This window comes from Muntiacus reevesi, chromosome 6, assembly GCF_963930625.1.
Source record: "Muntiacus reevesi chromosome 6, mMunRee1.1, whole genome shotgun sequence".
Lineage (NCBI taxonomy): Eukaryota > Metazoa > Chordata > Mammalia > Artiodactyla > Cervidae > Muntiacus > Muntiacus reevesi.
The window spans coordinates 42,072,376-42,096,240 of record NC_089254.1 but is presented as its reverse complement, the minus strand read 5'-3'; the positions used below and the strand labels follow the sequence as shown (position 1 = coordinate 42,096,240).

General features: G+C 41.6%; 1 protein-coding gene across 1 annotated transcript in view; it reads right to left on the bottom strand.

Annotated features, from left to right (window-relative positions):
• ARMC10 (armadillo repeat containing 10) overlaps nt 1-23,865 on the bottom strand; it is a 67,979-nt gene that overhangs the window by 13,298 nt on the left and 30,816 nt on the right. The window contains exons 3-4 of the mRNA XM_065939977.1: nt 22,077-22,211; nt 18,732-18,908 (exon numbers count right to left, since the gene is read on the bottom strand). Coding sequence (XP_065796049.1) covers nt 18,732-18,908; nt 22,077-22,211 — 312 coding nt within the window. The remainder of the gene's footprint in view (nt 1-18,731; nt 18,909-22,076; nt 22,212-23,865) is intronic.

Genomic DNA, 23,865 nt, shown 5'->3' with positions numbered 1-23,865 from the left:
AAGAAAGCTGAGTGCTTTCAAACTGTGGTGCTGGAGAAGACTGTTGAGAGTCCCTTGGACAGCAAAGAGATCAAACCAGTCAATCCTAAAGGAAACCAACCCTGAATATTCATTGTAAGGACTGGTGCTGAAGCTGAAATTCCAATACTGTGGTTACCTGATGTGAAGAATTGACTCACTGGAAAAGACCCTGATGCTGGGAAAGACTGAGGGCAAAAGGAGAAGGGGGTGACAGAGGATGAGATGCTTGGATGGCATCACTGACTCAATGGACATGAGTCTAAGCAAACTCCAGGAGCTAGTGAAGAACAGGGAAGCCTGGCATGCTGCAGTTCATGGGGTCACAAAGAGTCAGACACGACTTAGCAACTGAGCAACAACAAATCATCGGAAAAGAATTCAAAAGGAAGGTCAACTTTCAAGAATCCAGTTTTAAGAGGTAAATTGTACTCACAAGGTGTACAAAGATAAAAGCAAGTGGAAAGATACTCCACATCAATAATTACTGAGTCAATGCCAATCAAACCTACAATGAGGTATCACCTCACACTGGTCACAGTGGCCATCATCAAAAGAGTCTACAAAGAATAAATACTGCAAAGAATGTACAGAAGAGAGAATCCTCCTACAATCGTGGTGGGGAGGTAAAGGGTGAAGTCACTATGGAAAACAGTATAGAGATTCCTTGAAACACTAAACATAAAGAAAATCATCATTCAAAATGACATATGCACCCCAATTTTCAGGGAAGCACTATTTATAATAGAACCCACAAAAATGTCCACTGACAGAAAAAGGAAGACTAGGTGGTACATCTACACACTAGAATACTACTCAGTCATGACACAGAATGAAATAATGATACAGGCAGCAGCGTGGATGGACTGCGAAATCATCATACTAGGTGAGGTAAGGCAGAGAGAAAAAGACAAATATTGTAGGATATCATGTACAGATGGAATCTATACATTCACACCAATGAACTAATTTACAATCAGCAGCAGACTCATACACTGAGAAAACCAAACTATGCTTATCAAAAGAAAGTTAGAAGGGAGGGATAAATTAAGAGTTTAGGAGGAAAGTGTTAATATATACAGTAATATATATCAAGTTGATAAGGAAAAAGTACCTACTGCATAGAATAGGGAACTCTACTGAACAAACTGTAATAGCCTGTATGAGGGAAAAGAAAAAAAAAAACAAAAAAACATTTATCTTTTTCTCAATACCTGACCCTTCCAGAATCTGCCTTCTCCAGCTGACTCCCCCGTGCACATGAGAGTTTACTGTGAACACATTTCCTTTGATCCCAGGTCCCTGTCCTATGAACTCCGACACCCAGGTTGTTGATTATAAGGAGAGAAATTCAATTCACAGAGACAACAAGCTATTACTAAGAAACAGAATGACCATCATGAAAAAGTCTAGAAAAAGAAAGTGTTGACCAAATGTGAAAATGGGATTTGAACAACCAAATCCCATGTTGTTCCTGGGATTGTCAATTGGTAAGAACCACTGTAGAGAACAGGATGGAGGTTCCAAAAGAAACTAAAAACACAGCTACCACACAGTATGAAAGTCTCACTCCTGGATCAGTACCCAGAGAACACCATCCCTGGAACAGACACACTGTGACATTCATTGCAGTACTATTTACAGTAGTCTGGAGACGCAAGTAATTAAAATGCCCATGGACAGATGGATAGAGATGTGGTAGATATATGGAAGATAATTCTACTGAGCCAGAAAACAGGATGCAGTAATGCCATTTATAGCAACAGAAATGGAGATGATCATATGCAGTGATATAACTCATAGAAAGACAAACACTCTATGATGTGATTGATAGGTAGAAACTAAAAATGGAAAGAAATGAAGTATGTTTCCCAAGTGAAACACACAGATTTTGGAAACAAACAAACTTATTCTAACCAAAAAGGAAAGGTGGAAGCCAGGGATGCACTGGAGGATGGGACCGAAACATACACAGGAACAGAAATGGAACAGATAATTGACAAGGACCTATTGTGCAGCCTAGGAACCTAGACACAACACAGTAATAACCTACATGAAAAAAGTACTTGACAATGAATACAGGTATGTCTACATATAATTCGATGTATAGTTAAACACAACAGCATACATGCCCTATAGTCCACTACTGCCTAAAAATTAATTTTGCAAAAGTGGAATGCCTAGGACACTCCCCTCTCAAGCTTTGGGGTCCTGGGATGAATCACATTCCTGGAGCCTGAGCAGCCTTGATTCCCAAGTCTAGACCATCATGGGGCTGAGGGAGCTGTGAACAATGTGCCAGCAAATAGCCGCTCTGGGACCTGCAGTGCCTGCTCCACTGCGGACTGGATGATAATGTCCGGAACTGGGTAGGACAGCTAAACCAAGGCAAGCGCACTTCAAGGATGGTGGAATGGTGGACCCTGGAGTCCCAAAGACCTGAGAGGGAATCACCTGGTATTCAGGTCTCCTGGTGTCAGGGCTCCCACCTCTGGCCTCCTTCCTTAGAGTTGCCCCAAAGTCAGATGGACCACAGCACCCTCGGCAAAGCACCCCATTTCTCCAGTGGGGTGAATGACAGGGGTAAGAAGTCATGGGACACCTGGCCTTGGTTCTTTGTTCTGCACACTGGGCTCTCATTTATAAGCCAGGAGGACTTTCACCAAGGCTCTGCTCACTCTGGTAAGCAGAGTGAATATAAGAAACAACAAGTTAAAGTGGTCCATTTTCAAGGATAGCTATCTCTGAGTGATAGCTTGCTGATTTAACAGCCCCAAGGCTTACAAAGCGGGAAAATCTAGGTAAACAAAGAGAGAGCAGAATGCTTAGGGTTTTCACACGGGCTTATTCTATTGGTGAATTCAAAATATAAGAACAAGTGCACAGGAAAGGGGAAAACAAGATTTTAAAGGAGGGCCAGCCCATAAAAAGGAAAGGGATGAACCCAGGAGACATTCGGGAAGATTGTTCACCCTGCACTACTCAGCCAATGAGGAACTGGGGGAACTGGGGGAGGGACTTGATGCTCGAATATAAAAATGCTTGCTGTAACTGCCAGGGGTGTGCCTGCCTACTAGACTCCTGATCTTGCAAGACTGTCATTAAAGCCTAGCTTTCTGGTGCACCTCCCATCTCCAAGTCCATTCTCTGGGTTTGGGAAGTCAGTTCAGTCGCTCAGTCGTGTCTGACTCTTTGTGACCCCATGCACTGCAGCACGCCAGGCTTCCCTGTCCATCACCAACTCCCAGAGCTGACTCAAACTCACATCCATTAAGTTGGTGATGCCATCCAACCATCTCATCCTCTGTCGTCCCCTTCTCCTCCTGCCTTCAATCTTTCCCAGCATCAGGGTTTTTTCCAATGAGTCAGTTCTTCGCATCAGGTGGCCAAAGTATTGAAGTTTCAGCTTTAGCATCAGTCCTTCCAATGAATATTCAGGACTGATCTCCTTCAGGATGGACTGGTTGGATCTCCTTGAAGTCCAAGGGACTCTCAAGAGTCTTCTCCAACACCACAGTTCAAAAGCATCAGTTCTTCAGTGCTCAGCTTTCCTTATAGTCCAACTCTCACATCCATACATGACTGCTGGAAAAACCAAAGCTTTGACTACATGGACCTTTGTTGGCAAAGTAATGTCTCTGCTTTTTAATATACTGTCTAGGTTGGTCTTTTGAAAAGACCCTGATGCTGGGAAAGATTGAGGGCGGGAGGAGAAGGGGACGAGAGAGGATGAGATGGTTGGATGGCATCACTGATTCAATGGACATGAGTTTGGGTAAACTCTGGGAGTTGGTGATGGACAGGGAAGCCTGGAATGCTGCGGTTCATGGGGTTGCAGAGTTGGACACGACTGAGCGACTGAAATGAACTGAACCAGGTTGGTCATAACTTTTCTGCCAAGGAACAAGCATCTTAATTTCATGGCTGCAGTCAACATCTGCAGTGATTTTGGAGCTCAAAAAAATAGTCAGCTACTATTTCCATTGTTTCCCCATCTATTCGCCATGAAGTGATGGGACCAGTGCCATTTTCTTAGTTTTCTGAATGCTGAGTTTTAAGCGAAACTTTTCACTCTTTTCTTTCACTTTCAAGAGGCTCTTTAGTTCTTTGCTTTCTGCCATAAGGATGGTGTCATCTGCATATCTGAGGTTATTGATATTTCTCCTGGCAATCTTGACTCAGTTTGTGTTTCATCCAATCCAGCATTTCACATGATGTACTCTGCATATAAGTTAAATAAGCAGGGTTACAATATACAGCCTTGATGTACTCCTTTCCCAATTTGGAACCAGTCTGTTGTTCCATGTCCAGTTCTAACTATGGCTTCTTGACCTGCATACAGATTTCTCAGGAGGCAGGTCAGGTGGTCTGGTATTCCCATCTCTTGAAGAATTTTCCACAGCTGGTTGTGATCCACACAGTCAAAGGCTTTGGCATGGTGAATAAAGCAGAAGTAGATGTTTTTCTGGAACTCTCTCGCTTTTTTGATGATCCAATGGATGTTGGCAATTTGATCTCTGGTTCCTCTGCCTTTTCTAAATCCAGCTTGAACATCTGGAAGTTCACGGTTTATGTATTGCTGAAGCCTGGCTTGGGGAATTTTGAGCATGACTTTGCTAGAGTGTGAGATGAATGCAATCGTGCGGTAGTTTGAGCATTCTTTGGCATTGCCTTTCTTTGAGATTGGAATGAAAACTGACCTTTTCCAGTCCTGTGGCCACTGCTGAGTTTTCCATATTTTGTGGGAATGGGTGAATTTAACTCAGATGACCACTCTATCTACTACTGTGGGCAAGGATCCCTTAGAGGAAATGGAGTAGCCCTCACTGTCAACAAAAGAGTCTGAAATGCAGTATTTGGATGCAGTCTCAAAAACGACAGAATGATCTGTTTGTTTCCAAGGTAAACCATTCAATATCACAGTAATCCAAGTTTATGCCCTGATCAGTAATGTTGAAGAAGCTGAAGTTGAATGGTTCTATGAAGATCTACAAGACCTTCTAGAACTAACACCCAAAAAAGATGTCCTTTTCATTACAGGGGACTGGAATACAAAAGGAGGAAGTCAAGAAATACGTGGAGTAACAGACAAATTTGGCCTTGGAGTATAGAATGAAGCAGGGCAAAGGCTAACAAAGTTTTGCCAAGAGAACGTACTGATCATAGCAAACACCCTCTTCCAAAAACACAAGAGACATGGACATCACCAGATGGGTTTGGGCCTTGGGCTTTATTTCCCACAGTGAAGCATGAAGAAATCTTGCTGCTTTGTGGCCACTTCCTATAACTACAATGGTGGCTCAGACGGAAAAGCATCTGCCTACAATGCGGGAGACCCAGGTTCAATCCCTGGGTCGGGAAGATCTCCTGGAGAAGGAAATGGCAACCCACTCCAGTATTCTTGCCTGGAAAATCCAATGGACTGAGGATTCTGGTAGGCTACAGCCCATGAGGTTGCAAAGAGTCAGGCACGACTGAGCAACTTCACTTCACTTCACTTCATGGGCACTTCACTTTCAAAAGGCCTCTGCGGTTGTAACTGATACCTGCCTTCAACAACAAGTCCTGGGGTATGTAATGGAAAGAGAATTCACAAAAGGGCAGACTTTCAGAAGCCAATTTGAAGAGGTAAATCTCATTCATACCAATTTTGAAAAGTGGCACCTGGAAACATGTTAAACGTCAATTATTAGTAGAGAAATTCAATTCACAGCAGCAATGAGTTATTACTAGGGAACAGATAGAATGGCCACCGTGAAAAAGTCTAGAAAAAGAAATTACTGAAAGAAATGTGGAGAAAAGGGAACCCTCCCATGCTGCTGCTGGAACTGTAAATGGCTAAGAGCCACTGTGGAGAAGAAGATGGAGGTTCCAAAAGAAGACTAAAAACACAGCTGCCACACCATCTGGAAATCCCACTCCTGGGTCACCTGGAGCAGAGTGAACCATACCTGGGACAGACAGATGCGATCCACTTTCACTGCAGCACTATTTAGAGTAGCCAGGACACACAAGTAATTAATATGTCCATGGAAAGATGGATAAAGAAGCTGTGCTACATTCATGGAAGGGAATATTACAGAGACAGAAAACAGGATGCAGTAATGCCATTTGCAGCAGCAGAAATTGACTTGGGAGATGATCATGTGACGTGATGTAACTCACAGAAAGATGGCTTTGATGACTGATGGCTGAAAACTAAAAGTTGATTGATATGGGGAACATTTTCCTAACAGAAACACATTCACAGATTTAAAAAACTAATTTGTCCTAACCAATGAGGAAAGGTGGAAGCCAAGGATGCATTATGACGGAAACATATCCACTAATAGAAATGAAATAAGACAATCAACAAGAACCTATGGTATAGCACAGGAACCCAGATAACACAGGAACAACATGAAAAAGGTACCTGAAAACGAGGACAGGTATGTCTACACATAATTCAATCAATGTGCTGTACCCTAAACAAACACAAGAGTATAAATGCACTGTACTCCAATATTACCTAAAAATTAATTTAGAAAAATGGAATGCCTACTCCATTCCCCTCAAGCTTCAAGGTCCCAGGCTGGTTCACATTCCTGGAGCCCGGGCAGACCTGGGTTCCAAGTCTGGACTACCATGGGGCTGATGGAGCTGTGAAGCATGTGCCAGCCAATGAGTCCCTTGGAGTTCTAGTGCCTGTTCCCTTGTGGATCAGATGACAAAGTCCAGAACAAGGCAAGACCTCCCATAGCTAAATCAAGGCAAATGTACTCCAAGGATGGTGGGATGGTGGACCCCTGAGACCCAAAGATCTGTAAAGGAGTCACCTTGAGGCAGGAGGAACTCCCAGGTAAAAGAAACTGGAGATTCATTCTCTATTGACCGAAATTCCAAGACAAGACTAGCAGGGCGATTAAGGGAGGAGGCTGGACCCTGCACAGACCACATATTTCTCATTCCTGAAGTTAGGAAAACTCCCTGACCACACATGTGCAGAAAAGGCTCCTTGGAGGCCCAAGGTGAGTCATGTCAAGAGATGTCCTACCCAGACGCCTCTGTGGTGGAATAAATCCTGGCTGAGATGTGAGTGCACACGTGGGAGGATCCTGAGATACATCAAATATGGACTGTGAACCAGGCGAACCATGACTGGCCAAAGGAAATCTAGAAGAAATGCCCCATAAAAGTAATTCAAACTACAAGGGTGTGACTCAGCAACTCAGGGACTCTCCCTCTGAGTCTGCCCGTGTGTCTATCCACATGCTGTTGTTCAGTCGCTCAGTGGTGTCTGACTCTCTGCAAGCCCATGGACTGCAGCACATCAGGAGTCCTTATTCTTCACTATCTCCCAGAGTTTGCTCAAACTCCTGCCCATTGAGTCAATGACATTATCCAACACTCTCATCCTCTGTTGCTTCCCTGTCCATCACCAACTCCCAGAGCTCACTCAAACTCATATTCATTGAGTCAGTGATGCCATCCAACCATCTCATCCTCTGTCGCCCCCTTCTCCTCCTGCCCTCAGTCTTTCCCAGCATCAGGGTCTTTTCCAGAGTCAGCTCTTGAATCAGGTAGACAAAGTATTGGAGCTTCAGCTTCAGCATCAGTCCTTCCAATGAATATTCAGCATCAATTTCCTTTACAATTGACTGATTTGATCTCTTTGCAGTCCAAGGGACTCTCAAGAGTCTTCTCCAGCACCATGGTTCAAAAGCATCAATTCTTCAGCCCTCAGCCACCTTTATACTCCAACTCTCCCATCCATACATGACTACTGGAAAAACCACAGCTTTGACTATACAGACTTTGTTGGCAAAGTAAGGTCTCTGCTTTTTAATGCACTTTCTAGGTGTGTCATAGCTTTTCTTCAAGGGGCAAGCATCTTTTTTTTAAATTCACTTTTATTTTTATTAGTTGGAGGCTAATTACAATATTGTAGTGGTTTCTGACATACATTGACATGGATCAGCCATGGATTTACATGTGTTCCCCATCCTGAACCCCCTTCTCACCTCTCTCCCCATCCCATCCCTCTGGGTCATCCCAGTGCACCAGCCCTGAGCACTTGTCTCATGCATCCAACCTGGGCTGGCGATCTGTTTCACACCTGATGATATACATGTTTCAATGCTATTCTCTCAGATTATCCCACCCTCACCTTCTCCCACAGAGTCCAAAAGTCTGTTCTATACATTTGTGTCTCTTTTTCTATCTTGCATATAGGGTTATCGTTACCATCTTTCTAAATTCCATATATATGCGTTAGTATACTGTATTGGTGTTTATCTTTCTGGCTTACTTCAATCTGTATAATGGGCTCCAGTTTCATCCATCTCATTAGAACTGATTCAAATGTATTCTTTTTAAAGGCTGAGTAATATTCCATGGTGTATATGTACCGCAGCTTCCTTATCCATTCGTCTGCTGATGGGCATCTAGGTTGCTTCCATGTCCTGGCTATTGTAAACAGTGCTGCGATGGACACTGGGGTACATGTGTCTCTTTCAGTTCTGGTTTCCTTGGTGTGTATGCCCAGGAGTGGGATTGGTGGGTCCATCTTTTAATTTTGTGGCTACAGTCATCGTCTGCAGTGATTTTGGAACCAAGAAAATAAAATCTGTCACTGTTTCCATCCCTCCACCCCACATCTATTTGACATGAAGTGATAGGACTGGATGCAATGATCTTTGTTTTTTGAATACTGAGTTTTAAGCCAGTTTCTTCACTCTCATCTTTCACCCTCATCAGGAGTCTCTTTAGCTCCTCTTCACTTTCTGCTATTAGGATGCTGTTATCTGCGTATCTAAGGTTATTGATATTTTCCCCTGCAGTCTTTATTCTAGCTTGTGGTTTGTCCAGCCGGGCCTTTCACATGACGTACACTGTATATAAGTTAAACAAACAGGGTGACAACATACAGCCTTGCCATACTCCTTTCCCGATTTTGAACCAGTCCATTGTTCATGTCCAGTTCTCACTATTGCTTCTTGACCTGCATACAGGTTTCTCAGGAGGCAGGTCAGGTGGTCTGGCATTCCCATCTCTGAGAATTTTCCACAGTTTGTGGTGACCCACACAGTCAAAGGCTTTAGTGTAGTTCTGTTTACACTGGGCTCTCAGTTTCAAGCCAGAAGGAGGATTTTCACCAAGGCTTGGATTTCTCTTGGAAATCTCTTGGATTTTCACCAAGAGACATGTGGAAATCCTGCTGCCCTGTGGCCACTTCATGTAACCATAATGTGAAAACAAGTGCCTAAGGGCACTTCAGATCCAAAAGGCCTCTCCTTCTCATGAATGACACCAGCCTTCAAAAAATGACCTGGGGTCTGTAACAGAAGAGGATTCAGTAAGGAAGAGACTTCCAGGAAGCCAATTTGAAGAGATAAATTTCAATCACGCTAATTTTTTTTAAAAAGCAGCACAAAGAAAGATACTCATGTCCAACTCTCTGCACCCCATGGACTGTAGCCTGCCAGGCGTCTCAGACCATGGGACTCTCCAGGCAAGAATACTGGGGTGGGTTGCCGTGCCCTCCTCCAGGGGATCTTCCCAACTCAGGCATTGAACCTAGGTCTCTTTTACCTTTGGCATTGAAAGGCAGGCCTTTATTTTTTTATTTTAACCACTAGTGCTACTTGGGGAAGTCTTCCAATGGTGATTATCAGTAGAAAAATTCAATTCACAAACATTATGAGCTATTACTAGGAAACACACAAAATAGCCATAAAAAATGTTGAGAAAAAGAAAACTGTAGGCAAAAATTTGGAAAAGAACTGAAAAACTGTTTACAGTAACCAGGACATGCAAGCAATTAAAATATCCACGGACACATGGATCAAGAGGCTGTGCTACATACGGAAGGGAGTATTACAGAGAGAGAAAACAGGATGCTGTAATACCATCTGCAGAAACAGAAACGGACTTGGAGATGATCATATGTTGTAGCCTGGCAGAGCAGAGACCAGAACCTGCCTCATGACTCAAGGGTGTGACAAACTGCACCCTCATGCTTGTCCTAGTAAGCATGCCAAATGGACATGCTTCGGGCGGGACATGCTCTCTGCTCCACTTCACTGCCTGCCCCTGCGTCCATTCCCATGGAAAAAAAACAAGATGTTCCTGATCAACAGCAGAGTCTTAACTTTACTTTCTCTTTATGGTATGCTGACGAAACTCCCCAGTATAGCTATTTCCTAAAGATCTCATGTGACTTCTGCCAATAAAAGTGCGGGCTGAAAGAAGCCATTTTGTCTTCCTGCCATGGAGGTCAGGAGGGCCGTCTGACTCTCCACTTGCCAAATTATGTGTGTCTGTCTTTTCATTATGCGTTCACCCCCATTTCAGGTCTTTCTCACCCGCTGGGCTGGACGTGGCAGGTGGTGCCGGAACAGGGACCTGAAGTCAGGAAGGGTTCCCCTGAGGGAAAAAACTGAAAGTGAAGACAGCGAGTGGTAAGTAAGATGCCTGGATCACGACCAGGCCCTTAAACTCTAGGGGTGGAAAGTCCCTTGTTGTCTTACAGAGTCAGGGTAAACAATGGCGAATCATTTGAGTAAAGCTGAGAAACATCATCTCCAGCTTTTAAGGCACTACCTCCAGACTGCTGGAGCGCAGGTGAAGAGGAGCAATTGACACAATTGCTAAGAGAGGTGGTTAAATATAATTCCTGGTTTCCAGAAGAAAGCACTCTAGATATTGAGAAGTGGGATCGAGTAGGAGAAAGTTTGAAAGCAGCACACAGGAGAGAGGATCTGATACCCGTGACAGTATTTGCGACCCGGGAGCTAGTGCCATCGGTCCTACACCTTTACAGACTGAGAAATCACATGGGAAGGCAGTGTCTTCAGAGGCGGTGCCTGTTAACTCTTCCACTCCACTTTGTCACCTAAGCTCGAGCACGATTTTCCACCACCACTGTCTCCGCTGGGTCCAGAAATGTCTTGGGAGGATATGCTGTTGACTTGATTTCAGCAGGTCATAGCCTCCGCCCTTTGTATGGGTGCTTTAGACATTGAGGACCATCTTGCTTTCCCTACTGATTACAGGCCGGACCCCAATAATCCCACTCAGGTTATTGCACCCCATGAAACTTTTGACATCGAGGTTTTAAAGGAACTAAAACCTAGTGTTAGGTTGAATGGGGCTGATTCCCTGTATACATAGAAGCTACTGGAAATTTGTTTGCGTGGGAGATGTTCTCCTTACGATGTTAAAATGGTAGCCAAAGCTGCTTTAAGTGGTCCCCAACATTTAGTTTTTTGCTTCTTATACTGAGCTATGCCAAGAGCAAGCCCGTATTAATTTGGCCAGTGGACATAATCTTACTTTTAAAATGCTCACAGGCACAGGGCAAGAGCCCAACTGATTTATTAAGGTGTTCTAGTGGGAGCATACAAAAGGATTGCCAAATGATGCTGAAGGGCGTGGCAGACAGTATCAGACCCCGATGAGCCTACCACTTCATTTGTTAAAATATTACAGAGACCCAGAGAAGACTTCACTGAATTTATAGACTGACTCTCATCTGCTCTTCACTGGAGTTGACTCACTGGAAAAGACCCTGATGCTGGGAAGGATTGGGAGCAGGAGGAGAAGGGGACGACAGAGGATGAGATGGCTGGATAGCATCACCGACTCAATGGACATGTGTGTGAGTAAACTCCAGGAGTTTGTGATGGACAGGGAGGCCTGGCGTGCTGCGATTCATGGGGTCGCAAAGAGTCGGACACGACTGAGTGACTGAACTGAACTGAACTGAACTGAACTGAATACCAAATAAGTTCTCCCACTGTTGTGAAGCTTCTGAGCCCCATGTTAGCCTTCCCATCCTGGAGAGCTGACAAAGGGACTGGGAATCTCCTCGGATCTGAACTTGAAGGCTAGCAGGATTTTATTACATGATTGCCACAGGATTGGGGGAAACAGAGTCTAGTCTTGGAGGGCACAAACAAAATCCTGGGCACACCAAGACCCAAAGGAAAGGAGCAGTAACCCCACAGGATACTGAACCAAAACTACCTAGAGCTAGCCCATCTCCTGAGGAGCTGTGGGTCGGCAGGGGCTTACTACAGGGATGGGGCACTGGTAGCAGCTGCCCTGCAAGGTGTAAGCCTTCTTGGATGTCATCATTAACCCTACCATAGACCTCATAGACCCAGGGCCAGGTCCTTTCAGCCTGAACAACTCCACCTATCATCAGATAACTGGATTAAAGCTTTAATGAGCAAGGCCCTGCCCACCAGACCAAGACCTATTTTTTCCAACCATCAGTGCCTCCCCATTTGATGCAAGGAGATCAAACCAATCCTAAAGGAAATCAGTACTGAATATTCAGTGGAGGGACTGATGCTGAACCTGAAGCTCCAATCCTGTGGCCACCTAATGCGAAGAACTGACTCATTAGAAAAGACCCTGTTGCTGGGGAAGATTGAAGGCAGGAGGACAAGGGGATGACAGAGGATGAGATGGTTGTAAGGATCACTGACTCAATGGACATGAGTTTGAGCAAGTTCCAGGAGTTGGTGATGGACAGGGAAACCTGGTCTGCTGCAGTACATGGGGTCGCAAAGAGTTGGACATGACTGAGTGACTGAACTGAACTGAACTGTCCCTCCCATCAGGAAGCTTACTTACATAAGCCTCTTAGCCTCCTCCTTCAAAGGGCAGAAGAAAGAAGAAACATAATCCCATAGCTAGAACTAAAGCCACATTATAGAAAGTTAATCAGGATGAAAAAGCAGACAGATATGTCCAAGATGAAGGGACAAGATAAAACCCCAGAAAAACAAGTAAATGAAGTGGATATAGCCAACCTTCCAGAAAAATAATCAGAATAATGATACTGATGATGATCCAGGATCTCAGGAAAACAGTGGAGAATTTGCAAGAAATATTTATCAAAGACCCAGAAGAACTAAAGTACAAGCAAAAAGAGATGGATAATAAACTAGAAGGTATCAACAGCAGAATAACTAAGGTAGAAGAACAGATAAATGATGTGAAGTACAGAATGGTGGAAATCACTGCCACAGAACAGAATATAGAAAACAGAATAAAAGAAGAAATGAGGACAGTCTAAGGGACCTCTGGGACAACATTCACATTATACAGGTCCCAGAAGGAGAAGTGAGAGAGAAAGGACCTGAAAAAATATTTGAAGAAATGATAGTTGAAAACTTTCCTAACATGGGAAAGGAAATAGTTAACCAAGTCCAGAAGCACAGAGTCCCAGGCAGTATAAAACCAAGGAGGAACACACAGAGACACATAGTAATCAAACAGACAAAAATTAAAGACAAAGATAAACTATTAAAAGCAACAAGGGAAAAACAGCAACATACAAGGGAACTCTCATCAGGTTTCTCAGCTCATTTCTCAACAGAAACACGACAAGCCAGGAGGAAACGGCAAGATATATTTAAGGTGATGAAAAGTAAGAACCTACAACCAAGAATATTCTACCCAGCAACACTCTCCTTCAGATTTGATGGAGAAATCAAAAGCTTTCCAGACAAGCAAAAGTTAAGAGAATTCAGCACCATTAAATCAGCTTTACAACAAATGCTGAAAGAACTTCTCTAGATAGGAAACACAAGAGAAGCAAAAGACCTACAGAAAAGAAGCCCAAAACAAATAATAAAATAAGTAGCAGGTTCATACATATTGATAACTACTTTAAATGTAAACAAATTAAATGCACCAACCAAAAGACACAGACTGACTGGGTGGATGAAAACATGTACATGTATGTACTTCCACTTACCACATCACTGTGCCTGATGCCCAAATTGTATGTAATTATTTTATATTGTTAGGTTAATCATGTTCCCATTATGGTTTTAAATTATAATTATCTTTTATTTTTTGTCTGTAATTATCCTTTATCTTTTGTGAAAAACATTTTTCACTAATGTGATTATGTAACAATCACTCACTTAACACCATTGTATTGGGCTTTCCAGGTGGCGTTAGTCATGAACAACCCACCTGCCAACGCAGAAGACATAAGAGACACAGGTTCAATCCCTGGGTCAGGAAGATCCCCTGGAGGAGGGCACGGCAACCCACTCCAGTATTCTTGTCTGGAGAACCCCATGGACAGAGCAGCCTGGCAGGCTATGGTCCACAGGGTCACAAACAGTTAGAAACGACTGAAGCAACTTGGCCCCATTGTATCATGATAGGTCAACAGAAAAATACTACAATTCTGAATCACCAAAATTACCAGTTAATAAAAAACCTCTCATCACTTTTTTAATCCAGATGCATATCAGAATTACCTTGAAATTTTTTGAAAAATATAAACATCCAGGTATTCTTTTTTCCCTCCAAAGTTCCAAATAGTTCCTAATGAGCAGTCACGTCTAAAATCAACTCGACTATATGATGATCTTTTACTTTTATCTAGTTTGTTTTACTTTTACAATTTCATATTCAGTGCTATTTCATTTATATTTTCCAATTTCTCTATCCCTTTTTTTTTGGATGTTCTTTCTCAAGCCTTTATCAAGTGTAGTGGAAAAGTTTTTGTATTATATATATATATAAATAGTATGTATAACATATATATTTTAGAAAACTTGTGAAATTTTGCCAAACTAAAAAATTTATGACATTTTGATTCCACTTATTTCATTTAGTAAGAATAAAATGCTATATTTCTTGTTAAAAAGATATGCAACAAACAACAAAGGTTTACAAAGGTATAGCACTTAGAATAATAGTCAGTATCTTATAATAAACTAGATTGGAAAATTATCGGAAAAATAATATATGCATATGTATAACTGAATCACCTTGTGGTACCCCTGAAACTATATAGCTGTAAGTCAACTATACTTCAATAAAATATATAAATTAAAAAAATAACTTCAATCATCCAGCTGTACACTTCAAACAAACATCACAGTGTAAATCAACTAAAATAGAATCAGAAACACACAGATTTAGAAAACGAACTAATCCTAAACGAAAAAGAAAGACTGAAGCAAGGATGTATTGGAGTCTCAAATAAACACATACCCACTCATACAAATAAAACAGATAATCAACAAGGGCCTATTGTAACGCACAGGGAGCCAGAGTCAACACAGTAATAACTTACATGAAAAAAGTATCTGAAAATGAGTACAGGCATATCTATATTAAACTCAATCATCCAGTTCCACACTTCAAACAAACACCGCATGTATGTCAACTATACTCCAATATCACCTAAAAAGTAATTTAAAAAGAAAATGAAAGGCCTACTCCATTCCCCTCAAGCTTCAAGAGCCCAGGCTGTTTCACATTTCTGGAGCCTGGGCTGCCTTGGTTCCCAAGTGTGGACTACCACGGGGCTGAGGGAGCTGCTGAAGCACGTGCCAGCAAATGACACCACAGGACCCTTGGACGTGTGTCACCCGGTCCCCGGTGAACAGGACGACAAGGTCAGGAACAAGGCAGGACCACTCACAGCTAAACCTAGGCAAGTACACTCAAGGATGGTGGGACGGTGGGCCCTCGAGACCCAACCTGTGAAGGAGGCACCTGGTCTGCAGCAGCATCTCCTGCTGCTGGGGTTCCCACCTCCACCCTCCTTCCTTAGGGTCACCCCAACTTTGGAACACAGCACAACAGCAAGCTTTTGCAGGTTTGGGATGTCTCCAATGGGGTGAATAATAAGGTGGAGGATGTAATGGGACACCAGGCCTTGGCTGTTTGTTCTGGCACATGGGGCTCTCATTTATAAGTCAGAAGCAGCACTTTCACCAAGGCTGTTAATCCTAGCAAGCCCTGTGGAGTCTGAGGAAATTCTGCCTCCTTGTGGTCGCTTCTTGAAACTACAATGGGAAAAACCACTGCCTGAGGGTACTTCACTTTCAAAAGGCCTCTCACATTTTGATACCTACCCTCTATAAATGTCCTAGGGTATGTAACTGAAAGAATTCACTAAAAGTCAGCGTTTCAGGAAGCCACCTCGTAGAAGTAAACTTCATTCACAGTTATTTAAGAAAAGCAGCACAAGGAAAGATGCTAAACATTGCTTATAGTGGTGAAATTTATCACAGCACAATGACGTTTCACGTGGCTGCAAAAAGAACGCCCATCATTAAAAACCTAAAAACATAAATCAGTGAAATTTTTGGTTGATTACCTGTTTCATTTCTGTTAGTGGGTATATGTTAATTCCAGCCTCCTAATGGATCCCTGCCTCCTAATGGATCAGTGAAAAAACTTAGAGAAATGGAATCCTGCTAAGCTGTTGCCTGGACTTTAAAGTGGTAACTGCCACTATGGAGATGATGCTGGTTCCTTCAGAAAGTAAAAATAGAGCTATTATACGAATTAGAAATTCCACTCCTTGCCCTACATCCAGAGAAATCCATACTTGGAATAGAAACACACACTCTGACCAGTAGCTTGGATATGGAAGTAATTAAAATATCCACAGACAGATGGGTCAAGAAGATATGGTATATTTTATGGAAGGGAATATTACTCAGCCAGAGAACAGAAGGAAGACATGGCATCTGCAGCAGCGTAAATGGACTTGGAAATGATCATATGAAGTAAGTCATAGAAAGACAAATACACTAAGATGTAACTGATTGGTGGAATCTAAAAACTGACAGCAATGACAGCAATTTTTCCAAACAGAAACACAATTACAGATTTAGAAAACAAACTTATTCTAACCAAAGGAGAAAGGCAGAAGGCAGGGATCCATTAGGAGGCTGGAATTAACACATACCCACTAACAGAAATGAAACAGGTAATCAACCAATAGCAATACATGCTAACCAATAGCACAGGGACTTTGACTTGACACAGTAATAACCTAACCTACATGGGAAAATAACCCCAAACACACAGGTATGTCTACATGTAACTGGATCAAGTTACTAAACGCTTAAAACAAACACAGCAGTGCAAATCAGCTATAATCCAACAGAATCTAAAAGTTAAAAGGAAACAAAAAGAAGAATGCTGACTATATTCCTCTCTGGCTTCAGGCTCCTAGGCTGAATCACATTCCTGAAGCCCAGGCAGCCTTGGTCCCCAAATGTGGACTGTTAAGGGGCTGCTGGAGCTGGGAAGGAGGTGCCAGCAAATGAGCTCCCCTTGGACCTGCGGTGCCTGGTTCCCTCTGGGTGGAAGCACAGTGTCCAGAGCCAGGTCAGACCTCCCAACAGCCAAACCAAACATACTGCACCCAAAGCACGGTGAACTCTCTGGGCTGGTAGGGCTTTTAGAACACATCTGTCCTCCTAGGACTCACGGTGGTCGGGTTTCCACCCCCAGCATTCCTACTTAGGATCCTCCCATTTAAGGGAAGACAGTGCCCTCCACAGAGCTCTTGTAGAGGTTGGGCTTTATTTGGGTGATGAAGGGTAACAGAGAGAATTAAAGAGACACAAGGGCTTGGTTGTTTTCCTGGCACATGCCTCTCTTGTTTACAACTGTGGAAGATGTTTATCAGGAAGGCTTTGCTGCCCCAGTAAATGGAGTTGAGCATGAAGAACTTCTGACATGTTGTGGTCATTTCCCATACCTATAGCTTGAAAACTGATGCTTACAGGCACATTATATTCCCAAGGCCTTTAGGGTTATAAATGATATCTGCCCTGAACAAATGGTGTGGTAATTGAAGGAGAATTCATAAAAGGGTAGACTTTCAAGAAGCCAATGCAAAGAGGTAAATTTTACACAGTTTTAAAGAAAAAAGCACATGAAAAGATGCTCCACACCACTTATTAGTATTGAAATGCAAATCTAAACTACAAGTAGGTGTTACCTTGCACCAGCCAGAATGACCATTATGAACAAGTCTGCAGTGAATACATGGGGGGTAGGACATGGAGCAATGGGAACCCTCTCAGGCTGTTACTGGAACTTAAATTGGTAACAGCCACTATGGAGAACAGTATGGAGGTTCCTTAAGTAACTGGAAAAAAAAAAAAAAAGCTACCAAATGATCACACAACCCCACTCATGGGCCTATGCCCAGAGAAAACCATAACTTGAAAAGAGACATGTACCCTAACCTGCACTGCAGCTGTATTTACAACAGTCAGGATGTGCAAGCAACCAAAATGTCCGCTGATGGGTGGATAAAAAAGATGTGGTAGATATACACAATGGACCATTACTCAGCCATAAAAAGAGAATGAATGTCAATTGCAGCAATAGGGATGGACCTGGGGATGATCATACTAAGAGAAGTACATCAGATAGAGGAATACAAACCATGTACATCACCGAGAGATGGAAACTAACATTTATACAAATACACTATTTTCCAAACAGAAACACACCCACAGACTTAGAAAACAAACTTATGGCAACCAAAGGGGAATGGTAAGGGGGAGGGATAAATCAGGAGGTTGGGACTGCCAGCACCGTCACTCAAACTCTCCTTTTATCACAATAGTCCTGGATCTGGTGCAGTCAACACTAGCTCCTTCTATAAAGAGGAAACTGATTTTCATAAAACCAAATGAATATCATTCTTTTGATAAGAGAAACAACAGGCCATTTTCATAAGTTAATTTTGAAATTCAGTGTTAGGATATAAAAATAATATACTTTCTTGGGCCCGTGAATGGTTTTTAATAATAAATTTTAAACTTTCTCTCTTTTTGAGGAACATCAACTTAAGACAGGTAACATAAAACGAATTTCAATCTTAATAACATGGATGCAATAGCTGTTTGTACTGCAAATAATCACCATTTCCTTCATACCTTGGTGCTTCCATTTCCTGTGACCAACACGTGGAACAGGTCTGTAATATAACTGCTAAGCATGTCCTGGTGGTCATTGGTCACTGTCATGTTTGTTAACAACCTCAGTCCAGCCAGCTGCACAGCAGAGTTCAGGGGGCCAGAGATGACATCCTCACAGACTTGACTGATGTATACCTGAAGATGGGGAAAAGGGGATCTTCTTAGAATCTCCAAAACTTTCCTATTAAACCGTAACTCTTGCACAGCGGAATCAGGTGATTATTTAGGATGAAACTGACTCTTTAAGAAAGATGGCATTTCTATCAAGATCTCAAACTTGGGTAACTTTTTTTAAGTTCCCTAATTAATAGCAGGCACTGAGCATTTTACAGATATACTCACTTCAGTCCTAAGACAACTAATGAGACAGTGGTATTATGGTCATTTTATAGACAAGGACTGTAAACCCTTCAAGAAGCTTGGATTCTCCGCCCAATGTAATAAGACAGTAGAGCAATGTCCAGACCCAGAGACCAGGCTCTCAATACCAGTGGGGGGCCTCTCACTTGTTGGGGGCCTCCCAATTCTGTCTACCTTTCTGTGTCTGGGCATGTCAGGGTAAGGAGGAAGATCTGCAGGGACATTTTGTACCATAGTCCGTACCTGAATTGTAGGATCCAGGGGCACATCATGTTAGAAGCAAAGAACTGGAGGGGGACACTAAATAGAGCTTTTCTTCAGAGCTCTTTCTTTTACGAGTAAGCAGAGGCAAACTCTATTTGGCCCAAGGTTGTTATTTATGACGTATACGTAGATGAATTACTCCTCTACAATACTGTAAACCACCACTGGCTAAAAGCAATGCAATGCTAGTCGTATGCCCATGTCATACATGATAGATCTAGACTAAACCAAGGGAGACAGAAAATTTTCTGAAACTCTATTTTCTATGCCTGGCCACGAGCCTTCCAGCTTGAAAAAATTATGTCTCACAAGTAACTGGTATTCACCTAAGTTTGAACTTCATCAAAAGTTCTAAGTGGTAAGAAAAATTCCCTAATATAAAATGCTAAGGAATTACCAACTGTCCCATAAGCCAGAACTAACTTTAAAAAATTTCCAAATGTATTCATATTACCACAGAAACGAAAATGATGGCAGTAAAGCAAATTGTGTAAGTAAAACAGATTAAATTTTTAATCCAGTTTCAAAATCCAAATTATATTTACAAATCAATCTGTCCTGGGTCACAATTTCATTATGCACCCATCCTTTAAAAAATGGCATTTCCTTAGCTTATTATAAATCATATATTTTCATAGAATGCTCCTATCTTTCCAAGCATTTCCTAAAATGTGCTGAGCATTTACATCCTTATTGCCTCTGAATCTTATCTTCACTTCAGTTCTAGCAACAAGATTACCAAACAGGCCATCTCAGTTATTCCTGGAGTTTGCCTACCTCACCTTGTTCCTTTCTCTTGAAATTCCCTCATTCCTCAACTCCAGCTGTAGAAACCTTGGACAGTTTTATGAGCCACCTCAGGCTCTACCTTTTACAGAAGCTTCTGAATGAAAACTCTCCTTTCTACATATTCAACAATATTTTACTTGCATTTTTCCTTAAAGTATTTAATCATGTTCTGCCTTGAATTACAATTCTTTTTGGACTTGCCTTATCCCTCTTTCTAGCTTTCTTACAAGCGTTAATCATGTTCATTTCTAAACTCTACAATACAAAGCACGAGCTCAATAAAAGTTGAATTAATGTTATTTCCTAACTTATTGTATCTTTCTGCTGATACTATCTGACTTTGGCCTGGTTCCTTTTTAACACTTTGATTACACTGAACATCAAATTCAAAAGTCCACTGTATTTCTTATTGGCTGGTTCAGGTGCCTTCCTCCTCTTATGATGCATAAAAAAATGAGCAGAAGACCTGAATAGACATTTTCCCAAAGACATACAAATAGTCAATAGGTTTCTGAAAAGATGGTCAACATCACTAATCATCAGGGAAATGCAAATCAAAACCACAGTGAAATATCACCTCACACTTATTAGAATGGTTATTATCAAAAAGTCAAGAAGTAACAAGTATTGAAAGAAGAGAAAAAGGAAACCTTGTGTACTGTTGGTGGTTAGTGCAGCCACTATGGAAACCAGTATGGGTATTCTTCAAAAAATTAAAAATAGAACTGTCATATGGTCCAGCATCCAATTTTTGGGTATAGATCCAAAGGAAACAAAATCACTATCTCAAAGCAGTATCTGTACCCTCATGTTCATTGCAACATGGGTCACAATAGCCAAGACACAGAAATAGCCTAAATGTCAATTTATGGACAAATGGATAAAGGAAATGTAACCTGTATATACAATGGAATAATATTCACTATAAAAAAGGAAGGAAATTCTGCTATTTGTGAAAAATGGATGGACTGAGGGCATTATGCTAAGTGAAATAAGTCAGAGAAGACAAAAATCTTATATGTGGAATATGAAAAAGTCGAACTCATAGAACAGAGAGTAGCATGTTCAGGTGAAGGAAAAGGGGAGATTCTGATCAAAGTATATAGACTTAAAAGTTATAAAATCAATATGTTCTGGGGTCTAATGTATAGCAAGATAACTATACGTCACAGTACTATATTGTATACTTGTATGCTAAGAGAGGAGGTCTCAAATGTTCTCACCACACGTGCACATGCACAGGTAATTATGAGGTGACAGAGGTGATAGCTACGGCTGTATAGTGCATGCATGCTAAGTCGCTTCAGTCATGTCACCCTATGGTAATTATGAGGTGATAGAGGTGATGGCTACGGCTGTATAGTGCATGCATGCTAAGTCGCTTTAGTCATGTCACCCTATGGTAATTATGAGGTGATGGCTACGGCTGTATAGTGCATGCATGCTAAGTCGCTTCAGTCATGTCACCCTATGGGCCACAGACCACCAGGTTCCTCTGTTAATGGGCTCCTTCAGGAAAGAATACTGAAGAGGGTTGCCATGCCATCTTCCAGGGGATCTTTCCAACCTAGGGACTGAATCTGCGTTTGTTACGTCTACCAGCACTGGCAGGCAGGTTGTTTATCACTAGTACCACCTGCAAGCCCAACGCTATGCTGTGTAATCATTTTGCAATATATACATGTACCAAATCATGTTTTATACCTTAAACTTATACAATGTTTACGTTGATTCTATCTGAATAAAACCAGAAATAATAAATATGACTTTATAATAATAAATTCTTGGCTAAAAGCTATAAAGTATGGTCTACTAAAATTTCATTACTTACCTTTTTTTCCTCTCTCATTTATTAGAAAATCTTACCTTTTGTAATTTCAGGTTACTTACCTTTATCTTGATTTGATTTTCAACATTCACACTCAGGTTATTCATTGCATTTAAAGCTTTCTCTTTAATACTCTGATTTGGATTGTTGATTTTGCTTCCAACGATTGGAATACCACCCAATTCACGAATAACGATCTAGGAGGAAAAAAACAGAACCATGACTTCAAATATGCAACCTCTCCTTTATTACATTCTTTGCATCTACAAATACAAATAAAAATTAATGACTTCGGAAATAATGTTCCCATATACAACCTCTAATTCTTATTTTTTTTTAAAGTTTATTACACATAATTTTACAGCTAAAGAAACTGAAAATAAATTATTAATATATGTAATATTTAAACTATAGCAGAGATATACAATGAAGATTTGTAGAGCTACTGCAGTGATCTCAAAGTAATTTGAAAACAAAATAATTTTACTTTGAAATAAGTTATCTCTCTCTTACAGGGCAATCTGCAAATGCATTAAGATTTAGATCAAAACTAGTGTTTTGCTGAAATGAATACTTTGGAACACTAATTCCTCAAGATGTAAATAGATGTTCCATTTTTAAAAAGGAGATTTGGTACAGTGAAGAGTTCACCTGCCAATGAGGGGGATCACAGGTTCAATCCCTGGTCCGGGAAGATTCCACATGCCATGGAGCAACTATGCTCGCATGCTACAACTACTGATGTCCGTGCGCCTAGAGCCTGCACTTCACAACAAGAGAAGCCACTGCAATAAAAAGCCTGTGTTCATAGCAGAGAAAATCCGCATGCAGCAATGAAGACCAAGTGCAACCAAAAGTCTCATTTAAAAAAGTAGGTTTCATAGATAAGTAAGTTTGAGAAACTCTGGTTATAACAAGAGTAAACATGTCTCTTTACTGTGATGCAATCCTATGGTCATGTGATTGGAATCTCCAAGAGGGGAGTATTGAATATTGTACTTCTATAAACTTTATCCAAAAAGAAGATCATTTTTAAATTGTGGGAGGGGAGGAACACTTATTAACATCCTGAAGAATTAAAGTTCCACACAGTTTGGAAATGATGTCCAAATTTTCAAAGAAAAAATAACCTGGGGGTTTCTCACAACCAACTGCAACACTAAATATTATGTGCCTTCATCCCAACATTCAAAGAGGCATAACGCTTCATTTCCTACAAGAAAAATAAGCTGAAAATGACTCCTGTCAGGTCAAAACATGCTGTTCTATCAAGAAAAAGAGATAAAGAAGCTTTCCCTCTGCAATTTCAGGTTCTTCCTAAGAACTTGTGGTTACTAGGAGACGGTCTTAAAAAAACAAACAGAAAGCAAAAAACTGTATGATAAAAGCAGATGAAGGCACCATAACTGATGACAAGAGCCACCGACTCCTGTTACCCAAGAAACTACTTTTTCACCAGTGGCTTCTCACCCACTCTGACTACAGTTTGTTTCAAAGGAATATAAAACTATGGCATCAGAAATACCCTCAATACAGGCATGCTAATAAGCTAGTCACCATCTGTTATTTTTGTCTGCCTGGCAGCCCTCTTTCTACTGGGACAGACACAGTACCTCCTCCACCCCATTCAGTTCCTGGTGAGACTGCTGGTCAACTGTGTTCACACCCTCCCTGATGTTTTGGTCTGCGTGTGAGCCAGGACCTGCTAATCATGGCCCAGGCCAGCCCAACAATTGGGCCAAAGGGTTGGCACTTGATACTAGTAGAGTAACTCCACCTTTTAGATCATGAGGGTCAAAGATGAAAGCTTGAGAGGCCAGTGGCTTTCTTTCCATCCCTGTGAAGAAAACC